The following is a 15,462-nucleotide window of genomic DNA, read 5'->3' as shown; positions in this document are numbered from 1 at the left end:
AAAGATTAGGAAGATTAATATTAGAAAAGTGTTTGGTGGAAATTTTGTAATAAGAAAATAAAAGAATTGAATTTTATTTATTCCCTCTAACTGCTTAGAAAAAGAATGTTTACAACTCTCTCGATCTCTTATTGATTACAGTTTGAATTTCCGATTACAAAAGAGAAGATGATCAATATAAATCCTCTCCTTTGTTTAATTCTGGGTTCTTCACGGTGGCGATGGAGTGTCTCCCTCGAATGCTCGCGTCGAGTTTGCTCTCCGTTGATGATCTGAAAGTCTCCCTTTGTCCCTTTACTGGAACAATCAAGTTGCGTGGCAAATATGAAAGAACTTAGTACCAAGGTTCTCCATAATTCTCTCTCTATATATATATATATATATATATACATATATATATGTGCCACATATTAAATAGACATGGCCACTGAAAAGAAACAACTGGAAAGTCCAAACAGTAGGACAGCCCATCCATACTCATCTGTTAAAAATCTGATAGTCGAAATGGCCAAGGCTTGTCAGAAATAATATACTATATATATTATATATATATATATATATATATATACTATATATATATATATATACTAATATATATATTATTATAAGAATAATGCGAGGCTGATGTTTGTACCACTCCAACCTCATCCCCGTAAGCTTTTAAGTGCTATGACATGTGAGCCCCACACCGAAATGTGACTTAGTAAAGGGACTCCACATGTCATACACGTGCAGCTCACGAGCGACAGATGAGCTGCCAGCTACTCCATTATTCTCTCTCCTCTGCTCTCTCTCTCCTCTCTCTCTCCTTTCTATATATATATATATATATATATGAGAAAACGGGAGGTGAGCTGCCAGCGTAGGAAATTTCCTACGCTGGCGCCATGTGTCATGTTCTCATTCGCTAACATTCATTTATAGAAATAACAGATTTTAGAGCGTTTAATTTACAAAAAATTAAAGGGCCTAGATGTAAAAAATCACAAATCTCTAGTTGTCTTTCCTAATAGAGCTTCGTATCCCAAAAGTGATTAATTCCCAAAATCCCACTCCTGCATCCTTCGTCATCCCCCTCCTTCCCCAAAATCCCAGACCTCACCGCCGATCTCTTCGCCGATCTCCGCCAAAAATCCCCAAAATCCCCGATCTCCGCGGATCTCTTCGCCGTCCCAGACCTCACCGTCGGCGCCCTCGTCATCCCCAAAATCTCAGTCTTGGGTTTGATCAAGAGGATCATCTCTCGGCATCCTCAGGTACATCTTCTAATTTTTCCAATCAGTGAAGTCCCTAAGCATCTCCTCCCGGTTACTCAAAAAAAATGCAGCCATAAACATGGACCCTCAAAATGAGTGGAGAAAGATAATTTTTTTAATTGATGTGGTGTGATAAATGCATTTGAATTGCTTTCAGAAAGAGAAGAGTCTGAATCCTCCATTATTGTTGTATTGGAGATCTGTCTCTTGTCATCCCAGGTTTTTGTGGAAGTGTATTAGCATCTATTATGAGTAGTTGATTGCTAGCCGAATCATTTACCTTCTTTAAGTAATTAAATATGATTTCGGAGAAGATGGAGAGAGCTAAGAAAAAACATTTGAGTGATTGTTCCCCTTAATTCAATCTAGTTAATGATAGTTTTTTTATTATTTTTATTTTTTTAAAGGAATCAACCTAAGTTTTATTTGCTAAAAGTTTGATGTAGTTTAGAATTATTAGAATTATTAAAATTTATTTTTTTAAAGGAGTCAACTTAATTTTGAGTGATTGTCCTCCTTAATTCACCCTTTGTACATTGGTCCTCATTGTAACAAAACAACCAGGTAGATTATTTTCTTTTGCGTTGTGTTTGCATGATGCTTTTAATCTTCTAAACAATAAGAGAGAGAGAGAGAGAGAATCAATCATCATTTAATGATGCAGGCTTTGAAGCAGGAAGAATTACTGGAGCATGTCAAACCCAACAATTGATTCAAATAGTGCAGAAGAGGAGCTTGGAGGCAGAATCATCATCATCTGCAAACACCTGCATTCACATTGTACCTATCAATAGGAAGATGAAGTTGCCTGTAATCTCAATGTAATAATGTTCGCATCACACATCCTCCGAAGAGCTGATGCCTTTTAGCAATGTAAAGCAAGAGATATGTTATATTATTTGCAGCGAAAACAGGAAAGGTCAGATAAGTTGAGAAGAAGTTAAGCACATCTGTAGAAAATTCAGCGAGAAAACAGTTAGGACTTGTATGTGTAAAAGTAAATATGTAACCTTTTAATTCAATGAAATTCTTTGGTGTTGCTCTTTGATTCAATGAGCTTCACTTTTGCCAATAGTCTGCATTTCCTATGAAGGAGCACGTGTTTGTCAAATTTGCACTGGTAATGGTTTTAAGTTATGGATGAATTTTGTGCTTTGTTTAATAGTGCAGTTTCAGCTGCACTATTAAGTCCAGGTGTATTACGCAGGTTTGTTATTGTTTTACATTCTGTCCTGCGAAATTGATACATTAGCTTATTACTCGTTATGATACGTAGAGAACTACCTTGTTCATTTTTTTTATCAATCAGGACCAATTCCCTTGCAATTTGCTTGGTGACATCATCTTCATCTGACAATACACATCCACCAAAAAAAAATTGAACTCATGACATTGGCATTGTGATGCATGGATCAAAAGCAATCAGAATATTTTGCTGGAAAGACGTCAAAGCAACGGAAAATTATAATGATATCCTTCATTCTCAGAAATTCCAATATTCGTGTTTCATTACAACTTCCAGTCCTCATTAGGCTAAATGCAGTTTTAGAAAGATGCATGAAATTGTAAACGCTTTGACCTCCAAAATCTAGTGGCCATATTTCTGGAACTCCCACTCGCTGTTGTCTGCATGTTTGCAGGAGGAAAAGATCAAGTAAAAATATATACGAAAACATTTAGAGATTAAAGATATTTCATAAAATAAAAATGATTTAGATGTGTTACTGACCTAAAGGGCACACTTGCCTGGTCTTGAGCCACCTACCGATGCAGTGAAAGTGGAACCATGATTGAGAAGAATATTTGAAGACTTAACATTTTTAACATTTCTGAGAATACATGTCTTGTACAACTATTAATTATGCAAGTAGTTTGGAGCTTCTGCAACTCCTATAACATTTCTGAGAATACATGTCTTGAACTACGTAAAGAGACTCATGAACCAAGAGACACACCGACTGTGTCTATTCAGATTGGCGGCAATCACCTGAAACAACCACAGTAAAAATTTCGCATGTCAATGAACTAAACATGAGGTGGTCAATAATTTCACATCAAGAGAGTTAGAAATATTAATACGGTTTAAACAACAATAGTACCCTGTATTCTATATGTATCATAAAACTAAATGAATATGAATTGAAGGAAAATTATAGAACAGAACAATCAAAACTTTCATGTTCCTGATATAGGAAAAAGAGGGAAAGTACCGGTTCTTGAAGCGAATCTAGAGTTGTGAAACCCAAAATTGAACCTCAGATTCCAAATTTTCTTAAATGAGAAAATAATAAGAAGGAATCAAATCCTCGAAGAAAGTAAAAAAAAAAACAGAGAGAGAAATATGCAGATTTTTCACCTCACTGAGAAACTTTGGATTGTTGATACCAAACACAAAAGCATCTTAGCCATCAATCCCCCCCCACCCACCCCACCCCCCGCTTCCCATCGAATCTGCGAGGGCCTTTACTATCAGATAACGAAACAAGGAAGCCATGCCGCTCCCATCCCCTCACAGTGGAAGAGGAGGAAAAGCAAAAAAGAGAGAGGTTGAAGATTTCTTTCCCAAAATACCCTACAGTCTAAGAAGCAGAGAGAAAAGAGCAGAGGGCAAAATAGGGGAAAGATTAATGAACAGGGAGGCCAAATTTTGCCAAACCTTTTGCCTAATAATACCATCAGGATCCCAGTTCACAATTGGATAGGGCTTGCAAAACAGAGGCTTGTCAAACCTTTTGCCTAATAATACCATCAGGATCCCAGTTCACAATTGGATAGGGCTTGCAAAGGCTTGTGGATAGGACAAAATGGGAAGAAAAATGTCCATACAGCTTTTATACAATTAGGTAATATAGTTTTAGCAAGGTTATCAAAAATGTCCATACAGCTTTTATACAATTAGGTAATATAGTTTTAGCAAGGTTATCTTGTTGTGACGTGTTGGGCTTTGTTCTTTCCCATGTTATGTACCATTGCAAGAGTTATTTTTCTTCCTTGTATACTAGGGAGCGATCTTATAGGATTGTCTTTAGTTCTCTGTCATTATGCTCTCTTCGCTGAACCCTTTCTAACTTCCCTTGTAGTCTATTATCTTTCACTGCTTAGTACAGACTAGGTGTAAATTGAACTTAGCTCTGGTGATTTACTATATAACATCATTCGGAATCATCAAACATGAGTTGCGGATTTAATGGATTCCGTAGATTTCTTGGACGTCGTTAGGTAAGACAAACTGTAATTGAATTTCAGGATAATTTCCGAGTCGAGCTCAAATGATGTTGAGGTACTCCCATTTTGTTATACTTGTTTTAACTTCAACTGAAACAACTGATGAGTAACAGAAAGAGGAGGAAAGGGAGGAGGAGGAGAGGGGGCAAAGTGGATATTTTAAAAAAACTTGGACTGAATAGGAATAAAGGTGTGACATTAAAAATATGTAATAAACTAAGATGATTTACAATAAAAACATAATAAATGTGGTCAGTAACAGTTTGGGCAAAAAGTAGTTTTTATGTGAAAATCCTTGGTTTATTGAAGCATACCTCTAGCGCTAGAGCAAGTTCTGGAAATCTTAAGACGAACTGGATGATTTTCTATGAGATTTTAGATCGTACAGAGGTTCTACGACCAAAGCTAATAGAACAAATTATCGGATTCTGATAGCGTATTGAGATTTTGGACAAGCTATATTAATTAAAAACATTGTTATTAACATTAGTAGATTCTACTGTAGAACAAGTAATTGCTACAGTTTTCCAAAAAAAAGGACAGCCTTACTTGAGCTCCTACATTAAGGTGGCGTTTGGTTGTTTGCAACTGGAGTTGCAATGCAAGTGTCACTTGCATGCAACTGAGACGTTGCAACTCTTCTTACATGCAACTACAGTTGCAATTGTTTGGTTTAAAATTTAAATTTTGCAACTTATAGTTGCAGCTGTTTGATTATGCTTATAACTTAACATATGCAACTCATAAAATATTTTTAAAAAATGATTTTTTTAAAAATAATAATATATTTTAAAAAAATAATATATTTTAAAAAAATAATATATTTTTAAACTGCTACAGGACCGAACCTTGGAACTCTCACATGGACCGGATTTGTTTAAAAAAAAAATCAAATGAAAAATTCATTGCTGCAAACAAGTGGGTCGGACTTGCTTGGGCTTGCTTGGACTTTTGGTTTTGAAAATCAAATGGAAATTCAAATTGGGCCGGACTTGTTCAAACTCTAATGGGCCGGACTTGGATGATTTGAAAATCAATTTGGATGGAGGAAAATCATGAGAATGGGCTGCTGGAGATGGATTTGCATTCTAAAAAAAAAAAATCAAATGAAGACTTTGGTGCAAATGAAAAGAGGACCGGATATAATGTGGGCTGCAAATTTAATTTGGAAAATCAAAACTTAATGGACATTGGATTTCTTTTGAAAATCAAATAAATCAAAGGTGGAGATTGTTGCTTGGGGCTCAAGACAAATCCAATGGCTCATATTCATTGAAGATTACTATAAATAGGGGTAGAGAGTGAGGGGTTAGAGGTGTGAAAATTTTGTAAACTCCTTTTGGAGAGGAGGGCTACTCTTAATTGAGAAGGCCTTCCAAAAATTGTAACTTTAGTTGCAATTAATAAAAATAATTTTTTCCTCTTTAAATTTGTTCTTTCTCCTCTTGTTGAATGATGAGGATGGAGATGAAGAGCAATTTGAAGGTTTGCATTTCTTTTCTCTTTTATTTCTTTTTAGTAATTTCTTTATTATTGCTTATTAGTTAGATTTAAATTCATGCTTGTAGTGTAGATTTATTTTCTTGTCTTTTTATTTCTTTTTGCACTTTAATTTGTAGAGTAGATTTATTTTTCTTGCATTTAATTTCTGCAATTTATTTTGTAGTTTAGATTTTTATTTTCTTTGTAATTAGATTTATTTCTTGTTCATAGTTTAGATTTTTCTTTTCTTTTTAATTTTGTAATTAGTTCTTTTTCTTGTTTTTATTTCTTAAAGATGTGAATTTAATTCTTGTAGGAAGTTTAGAATTATATGAAACTAGTCTAATTTCCTTTATATTGTATGAATTATTCTCTTGTACTTAAAATATTCATGTTAGGATAATCAACTAGAGAACTAATCGGTAGAAGAAGAATTTGATAATCTATGCTTATCTTAAATGGTTTGATAGGTTATGCTTATGAATTCTAGGATTATTATCATGTTGTTGTTCTTATCATGAATAGTAATTTTAACTTAGATGATAATTTGATAGGTTACACTTTCCTTAAATGGTTTGATAATCTATGCTTAATAAATCTAAGTTGAAATATGATAAAAAGAGAATAGTTTATATTTTGTAATTGAAATTGGTTAGTGGATTATATTCTAGATTTCTTACTTCTTTTGAATCCTCCATCTTGACTTTCTTAAATTTTCTTTTCATTCTTGGTTTTATTTCTTGATTTTATTCATTCATCTTTCTTGCCTTGTGATTTCATTTATTCTTTAATTCTTCCTTCTCTCCTCTAAAATTCAATTTATTATCTTTTGCATATATTCATAACAATCACTCAACAAAATCACACTTATTCTTTATTCCTAATTGTCATGCACAAAATATAAGAATCATTTCTAATAATCTCTTAAAATCACCTTCCTCGTGGGATCGATATTTTTTATACTATAACTTGATAAATTGTGCACTTGCAATTTTGGTACATAATTATGCCGCATCAAGTTTTTGGCGCCGTTGCCGGGGAGAGTGCTAAAATAGGAATTTATTAACTTGATTCTTTAACTTGTGTATTTTTCTTGTGAAGGAACCGCTTGGAGCTTGAAAATCTTGCAAATACTACACCCTTTACCACCATTTGATGACTTCAGCAATCTCCAGCAGCAAAGTTCAACAAGAACTTCATCCCATCTTCTCCCTTCACTTAGAATACATTAGGTTCAAGATTTTCCATCTCATTTATCTAACTACACCATGAAGAAACCTAAAGAAACCATTTTGAAAACATTCAACCTCACCTGTTCTCACATTAACTAGTTCAATTAGAACAACAATCATGTCCAGAACAACATCACCGCACCTTTGTTGGCACTGAAAAGAACGCTTATGGAACACGAATAGTTTTATGTCCTTTGTTTCTTTTTCATCGTCCAAAAGGCTGCAAAATAATGATTCTGCAATAAAATTAACCATATGTTAAATGTCAGGTCTAAAAACAATGAATAAATTATATTTGCCTTGATATGAAGAAAACCATAGTATGCCAAATAATCTCAACTAAGTCTACAAAGCTTCGCCTGCAATCACAATACCTAGGAGTGACATTATTTAGTTTGAAGTTGTTCTAGCACAAAATTAAAGAACACAATTTTCCTTGTATTTCACCACCAACAAACACAATGCACTGAATATGATATACAATATGGAAACTTACTTGCATCATGGCTCGAGGATTTGCAGTATAGGTTGTTTCAATCATTTTCTCCTTCTGTCATCCACATAAAGTAAGAAAACAGAATAAATAAGAAAAATACGACACTTATTTTAACCACAAGCAGATGCTAGAAAAATTTATCAGCGTTACCTCCAATTCAAATCCGTAATTGGAAGCTATCTTCTTAACATCTTCTAAACTTAGCTCAATGGACATCTCCTGCAAGTCAAAACAAAATACAACTCAGTGAGGGAAAATATAGGAAACGTTGTCACCATCTGATATCAGTATAGAGGAATTAACAGTAATGAGCTATACATACATCTTCTGGCCCATAAGTGTCCGCAAAATGATAAAGTAGGGGGCCCAAATTTATCCAGACCTATCAGTTTGGAATGATAAGACGTGTTATTAACTGAATAAAAGAGAACTTGCTCTTACAGACGTCTGCATTGAAACAACTGAAAAATAAGGTGCACATAATAATTACCAGTTAATAATTTCAACGATAATGGCAAGAAGAAAGGAATACACTAGAGAACACGTCCAGTTAACCAACGTCATTTTTTTCTATAATTGTGGCTAAGAGACTGGGAGGAAATCCCAGCAGGTACATCTTTGCATTCATCTCTCGAAGAAAATGTAGAATAACTCTAATGAAAAACCAGAAGGGAAGAAAGAACTTACTCCTCCGTCTTTGAGAATCTTTGATATTATTTCAATGTATTCAACAATGTTATGTGCCGTATCCAGAAAGAAGCAAGTCACAACCACATCCCAAGAAGCTGCAAGACACAATTATTATGGTGATAGGTGAAGCTTGAACCACAATAATGATAAAGATAAGAGTACGAGCTTATTAGAAACTCCAGCAAGAAAGTCAATGAATGTAATTTTACAAACTTTTGTTACACAAGAGACTGAAACATTTACCGCCAGATTAAACAGGATTTATATCATATAACTGTAAATTGCAGGCTAAGGTATCCTTCAGCTAGCTCCAAAAGTAAACAATGTCACTGCACCTTGATGAGATTATTCAACAGGGACAACATTAAAAGAAAAAATTATGCACAGTATATACAATAGTGCATTTGGTCACCTATAAGTAGTGACTCAAGTGCCAATTTCTCCTGGAACTAACATCAGCAACCAGTCTGGTGTAAAATAGGGGGAAAACATCTCTTAAAAATTGAATATTAATGCTTTTATCATTTAAATTTTTCTACAATATAATCATGATCATTTTTTCAAATAATTCTTCCTCATGCGTGTGTGTTCAAAATATGAATGCATGCTTCATAGCTGTTCCTACAGGATGATAACGTTTGAACTTTGAAGTCCGCTGCTGCTGCTGCTGCATGGTTATGACAGGACAGTAACAAGTAGCCCAAATACCTACTGGTATAACCTGATACCATCCATGCTTGAAGAACAACACTTCTGAGCTCTTTATTACACTGGAAATTCGGGTTCTTTATCTGCTCAGTTGCACCACAACTTATATACATATAACACAGATCAGCTGACAATCATGGTAGATTACTGCTAGACGATCTTGTCTCATGTGTTTATACACTCACCAAAAAACTCTCTTCCCTAAATAACATTATTGCATATTTTATCACTTGGACATTACCACGAGAGTAAATAGCATGGATGATTTTCTTGTTAATAGCCAGACCAAATATTGTGTTTATTTCCTCCATGCGCCATAATGTTAATAAAGATTCATAGCATCAACATCACCAAAAATGATGAACATTTAAATGACTATAAAGTGCATTTTAAAACTAATTTGACTTAAATGCTAATATAAAATTGGCTGGGAGACCACAATAACTATTTTCTATTATTGCTTACTACCACCAGCTAATCCATCTGGGCCAATAGTTTAACCTTTTGCATCATCTTAAAGGTTTTTCACTTAGTTTTCAGCCCAACAATAGAATAGCAGCACAGCTGCACAGATCTCTCCTCTAAACATGATTATATACATGAGTATGTGTGCAAGTGTGTGTGTGTTGCGCTCTAATCCAAAATCCACCCTAATTATGAAGGCTCATTTTGTCCATTTCAGCTCCCAATTTTAGTATATCATTCTTATTCCAAAATCATATATCACCTAGAATCAATCAATCAAATGAATCTCCCATTACTTGTATATACCTATCCTGCAGCTGCTCTAGTTTGCTCTTATTTATGTCAACGCCATGAACTGTTCTCTGCCAGAATGGATCATTTGAACTGATGGTTTCGATATAGTATTATGAAGAATGATTTTTTTATGAAGATTGATCATATGAGGTGCAAATAATTACTACTTTTCTGCTATGCCTAATAATTTAAATAATTACCTTCTTGACTTTCATCACTATACACCTCAACAAAGTCACCACCACACATTGAAAACCCTTCAGTAATTCCTGCACTATATTTGTAGTAAACGCAACAGATAAATTAGTAATATTAATATGTCATTTCTTGTTAATACTTGTGGATAGTAATAAATGTTGATGAAATCTAAGAACATGATAATAACATCAATAATGACGAAGTTGAATAAGCAAGACATAGAACTGCAAATTACTGAACTCAAGAAAATAACCAACAAAGCTAACATGTAAGAGCATGCCTCTCTACTCTCATTATCCTGAAGTTCTAACAGACATCTAATTAACTCAATAACTCCTGTCCCTCTCAGGTAAGGTCCACCACTTAAGAAATGAATTGTATCTTATATATGAAAAAGCTATGAGTTGATATTAGTTCCAGATTACATCCTTCTTTTCCATGACTTATATACAATATTACATAGCTGAAATTGCAATGAAATTGAGGACAATGCTGTTAATCAAAATAAATCAAGCGATGAAAATGCAGAAGTGCTTCTGGATCCTATGTGACTGTAGAATACCTATGAGATTGAAGTAAAAATTCTACATGATAGTATAAGACCGACAACGCTTTATCGATAAGGATGTTGCGCGATGAAGAAATATCTCTAAAGAAAATGAGTTTAGCAGTAATGAGAATGAATGCATTCTAGGCGATTAGAAGTTGCACTTATCGAAGATAAAATGATAGAGAATCAATTGAGATGGTTTGTCAATGAATAATGGAGGTCACTAAATGCACCAGTCAGGAGTAGTAGTAATGTTCTATACTTCTATATAGCTAATGGGGCAAAAAAAGCTAGATGAAACCTAAAAGAACTTGGTTGGAAGCAATTAAAAGCAATATGATAATAGCTAACTTGATGGAAGAGATGGCTCGAAATAGAAATGAACAAAAGAATATAATTCATGTAGTTGACCCCAAAAGTTGGGGATGAAGGCTGATGATCTAATGTAAGGAATGGTCACCATGTATTAACGTTTTTGAAAGGGTAAACTTCTAGGAATAACTAGCTTTGCACGCTGTTAGAAAGGATAAAAAACACAGTTGAATAAAATGTGTCTTTTGTGTTTGTGCGTGCGACTCTGAGTGTTCATGTGTGTATGTATGTAGGCATGCATGCATGCAGAGACGCGCACATATGCACATGTATATACACATATAAGACGAAGATGAAAGAATGCTCTTAAACACCAAATACCTTGCAGGATGGATATCTGGAAATGAAACAGGCCGAAGTTGGTCATCGTCTGACAAAGAATTACAATTGCTATGAATCCAAGGATAAATAGTCCATTCACCAGCAACTTCGGTGCTGATAAAAATATCAATAAAAGTTTGCAGAAGTTGCATCCCCGTAAGAATATGAAAGCAATCAAATCAAAAACCAAAGTAATAACTTTTCAGAAGGGAAAAAGAGATGCAGTCCACTAAGCAAAGAGATAGCTTGCTTACTGATTAAGAATGAAACTCGAGCAGATCATCATGTAATAGGAGAACTCATTTCCCTGACTAGCAAAACCTGGTCCATGTAATTGTGCGAGGAGAAAGAAGATGTAAATGTCAACAACTAAAATGAGGAAAGTTAACCAAAGGATATATCTGCATACCAAGACAGGAGATCTCTAATGCCAATCTCCCAAGTCCAGCACCAGGGACTAAACAACATGGAGGCCTAAAAGGCAAGGATTTAAAAATTACACTTTAATCCAACATAAAAATGCAGGGATTCTAGCTTATACCTCATAAAATATTAGATACTGACAGTAATCATATATCCAGAATGCCAAAGAAATTTAAGAATAGAACAAAAAATATGGTGCTTAGAAATTAATAAGCTTAAATGAAAAACTAGTTTTCAAAAGTAAAATCCTGTGGATTGAGGCCCAAGTTTGCATTTATTTAAACAACAATGTCCAGTTCACAGGGCATTACAGCTAAATCTAGGGAAGGGACAATAGCTCAAAATTCATGGTTGGGCACATTCTAGCAAGGTCCTATTCATCGACAACATCGGGCTTGACCTAGTTTTACATTCTCAAATTAAACATATTACAGATAATGGAACCAAGATAATAAGAACAATTCTCACAAACAGTTTGGCACACATATTATTTTATTTTTTTCATAGCTTCTCAACACTCTGGAACTTATTAGACTAAGCATACTTTGCAATTAGATCCATGCTTAAAAAGACGTGTGCTTCTTTTTCCCCCTCTTTTCTAGTGTCCACTAGCATAATCCATAACTTTTGTATGTGTGTATAAGCATATTGTACAAGCAATAAAATAACTATCCTGTCTACTTACAGGGCTAAGGATTTATTTTTATTTCTGCATATAGAAAGACTACCTTTCTTTACTTCGGTTAGGGAATAAGCGATCGAGCTCGTCAAGGATAGGCTTGTAGCACTGATCACGTTCTTTTTGACCCTGCAGAAACGATAATTAACAGCACAGGTAATTTTAGGAACTAGAGGCAAAGTTTAAAGGACTGTCAGGGTCAGAAAATAATGCAAACCATTTTAAAAGTCATTAAGGATGTATACATACCTCCGGTGCCCAGTCTCTTACTATGTTCCTTATAATGCACCTTACCTGATATAAAAAGAAAAGAAAATCAGAAATCTTTGACATTTGCTGAGCTTAGCAAAGGTCCAAAATTACATGGTTACTACAATCTAAACCAATTACCATGAATCATGTACCAATAGGTTAAAGTACATGTGTTACAAACATAACAATAGGCTACAAAATCAAGCTGATGAAGTGAAGCTTCAGCATCTAATTAGAGTGCTGCAAAACCAATTTAGAAGTAACACTTATGAAGCCATTATCAAAAGTATGCAATTTAATGCCATACATAATCCATGAGGTTGATTTCATAATTAAAAGAAATCTGTTGATTGATGATATTTGGGTCCAAAACCAAGTTCTGCTGCTTCCTGCCCCTAGTGGACGAAATGGAGGAAAATAACGCCATGTGGAACATGCCATATCGTAGACTTCAGCCTGACATTTCAAGTCTTGATCTTGTTTCACATCTTAGATCCTTGTCGTATGCATGTCCTTTGTCAGTGCAGTAAACCTACTGTTACTCCTGCTTGCTAAATCTCATCCAGTACCACTTTGTACAAACCCGGCTTACGTTTGCATGAAGAGGGCTCCGATAACAGATGAGACAGATTACACCATACTAAACATGCCACATCAATCCCAATGAGGAATCACCACTCGTTCAGACAGGAGTTCTATTAATTATATGTCGCCACCTATGGTTATGGAAAGACAGCCCGCCCCTTACCCTACCTCTGTCCCTGATGATGGACAAGAAGTAATGAAAGAGAAAAGACAACCGAAGGGATAGATGAAGGAGGGTAGCCACTCAGTTGGCTTGGGTGCCGGCAAGCAAATGGCTGGAGGTGGCACTCCATCTGACAAGGAAGCAGAACAGAGAAATTGGAAATATGTGACGTGATGGTGACGGCAGCCACCAATTGACAAGGGTTGCATTTGTGTGGTTTATGGCCATTATGAGCTTTAAATTTGGACAGAACAGTGAGGAAGGATATATGCGTGAATATGCACATGTTTATGTACATAAAAGCAAAAGGAAAAAAGAAACTATTAGAACAAAAAACAATAGCAGAGTGTCTCTTCGGCTGGAGCCAAAGACTGAATTACACTGCCCGATGTCACTTTCTCCTACACCATATCTTATCATCTTCCCCTTTCTTTTATATTCCTTTTTTTCGTAGTTATACAATAATTTAACCATGTGACACATAGCAGCCTTAAATTGGACAGAACAGTGAGAAAGGATACATGCATGTACAACCACGTCTTTGTGTAAGCAATAACATGAGGAAATAGAAACTACTAGAGATATAAGCAATATCAATTTGTCTGCTTGGCTGGAGTCATAGACTGAATCACATTGGCCAACATCACTATTTCCCATAGCAAATTGCCCCTCCCTTTCTTTTTATATTCCTAATCTTCACTCTTCAGAGTTGTACGGGAATTAAAACTGTGTGACAATATCAGCATTTATGCTCCAATGCATTTCAAGAATTCTATGGCAAAAGATCTTAAAGCATTGAGTTTGCAGAGAATTCAGCACCAAGTGGGGAGGCTTTACCCATGGTTGACAGCAAGTCCTAAAATTTGAACAGCCTTCCGTTCTCATTTTAGAATCGAGCTTTTGACCCATGCCTATTTTGGCAGGAACAAGTAATGATAATCATCCTACAAGAATTACTTTAAGCAGAAGAAAAGATTAAGCAAAACCTAAGTGCACTCTTACACCACAACATATACAAACTAAAAATTGATGTACAACACAGAAATCATACCTTGTCGACATCAACTAGAGGAACATGCAACTGTAACGATGGATCAAGCCAATCATGTGGTGAAGTTACCTAAAACGAATAGTCAAAAGAAAAGAAAATAGAAAAAGTGATTTGATACAAGACATGTATAATCAGATAACATAAGACATGCATAAACAGATAACGCTTTCATGCAAGGAAAAGAGTAAGGCAACATAACAGCATGTAGCTGGAAGAAATAGGGCTTACGCAGGTACATAACGCGGTCAGGCCCTATAGACGAACCAGAACCATAAATATAAACAGTGAACAACATACTTACTGTAGGGTTTTGACTATGTAGGTGCATAAAGGCGTGTGCAGGCTTTGATAGTGTAGATGCATAATCCATTTAATATGGCTACAAACTGTAAGTTGTTTCTTTTGGCTGCTTAGTACTTGTTAAGTTGTAATGCAGTTTACTTCTCAAGTTATCTATTGTCATTAATTTAATATATTGACACTAGTTTAAAAAATTTAAGATGTTCCCTTTTACTTGTACTTTTTGATTTTGACTGATTATATTTCTTTTTCCTATAATCATTAAATAACATAAAGAGAGTTCTTTTTTATACAATTAGTAATTTCCATTACATTTTCGCTTACATTCTTTTCAACATTTCAGCATTTAAAAGAAATTTGAAATTGTTCTTCTGTGTGTATGAATGTTACCATGCCATCAAACTATGCATCAGAAGTGATACACAATCAGCACAGCGCATGAATAAAGTAATATTGATGTCTGCCTGTAAAGTGTTGCAAACAATGTGTGCTTCATAGACATAAATTTCATTAACAAAGCAGAGAACCTATATGAAAATCAAGCTCAAGGCAAGATTTTGACCCTGAGGTTTGAATCAGTATATGACAGCATAAATGAGTAAAGCCTAGAGGTTTCCTAACAGCAAATGTTAACTGACAGACAATACAAAGACAAAAGCACAATCCACTTATTACAAATTAAACAGTGATGTAAAAGCAAAAGCCAATCAAGCAACAACA

At 34.9% G+C, this 15,462-nt stretch overlaps 1 protein-coding gene and 2 long non-coding RNA genes across 3 annotated transcripts in view; 1 reads left to right on the top strand and 2 right to left on the bottom strand.

Moving 5' to 3' along the window:
- LOC109833091 lies at positions 1,022-2,328 on the top strand. Its single transcript, XR_002245087.1, has 2 exons — positions 1,022-1,256; positions 1,921-2,328. It is a non-coding gene; the product is annotated as an uncharacterized LOC109833091 (long non-coding RNA).
- On the bottom strand, positions 2,703-3,040 carry LOC109833092. The gene is made up of 2 exons (XR_002245088.1): positions 2,986-3,040; positions 2,703-2,882 (listed from the first exon to the last, which is right to left on the bottom strand). It is a non-coding gene; the product is annotated as an uncharacterized LOC109833092 (long non-coding RNA).
- The window catches only part of LOC109834653 (carnosine N-methyltransferase-like), an 18,112-nt gene continuing 9,780 nt past the window's right edge, over positions 7,131-15,462 (bottom strand). The window contains exons 2-13 of the mRNA XM_020402682.1: positions 14,443-14,511; positions 12,641-12,685; positions 12,441-12,520; positions 11,699-11,763; positions 11,544-11,610; positions 11,290-11,403; positions 10,049-10,122; positions 8,379-8,476; positions 8,014-8,073; positions 7,842-7,910; positions 7,692-7,745; positions 7,131-7,431 (exon numbers count right to left, since the gene is read on the bottom strand). Coding sequence (XP_020258271.1) covers positions 7,381-7,431; positions 7,692-7,745; positions 7,842-7,910; positions 8,014-8,073; positions 8,379-8,476; positions 10,049-10,122; positions 11,290-11,403; positions 11,544-11,610; positions 11,699-11,763; positions 12,441-12,520; positions 12,641-12,685; positions 14,443-14,511 — 846 coding nt within the window. The 3' untranslated portion in view covers positions 7,131-7,380. The remainder of the gene's footprint in view (positions 7,432-7,691; positions 7,746-7,841; positions 7,911-8,013; positions 8,074-8,378; positions 8,477-10,048; positions 10,123-11,289; positions 11,404-11,543; positions 11,611-11,698; positions 11,764-12,440; positions 12,521-12,640; positions 12,686-14,442; positions 14,512-15,462) is intronic.

Source organism: Asparagus officinalis, chromosome 3 (genome assembly GCF_001876935.1).
Source record: "Asparagus officinalis chromosome 3, Aspof.V1, whole genome shotgun sequence".
Lineage (NCBI taxonomy): Eukaryota > Viridiplantae > Streptophyta > Magnoliopsida > Asparagales > Asparagaceae > Asparagus > Asparagus officinalis.
The sequence above is the reverse complement of the archived record's forward strand: the minus strand, read 5'-3'. Positions and strand labels throughout refer to the sequence as shown.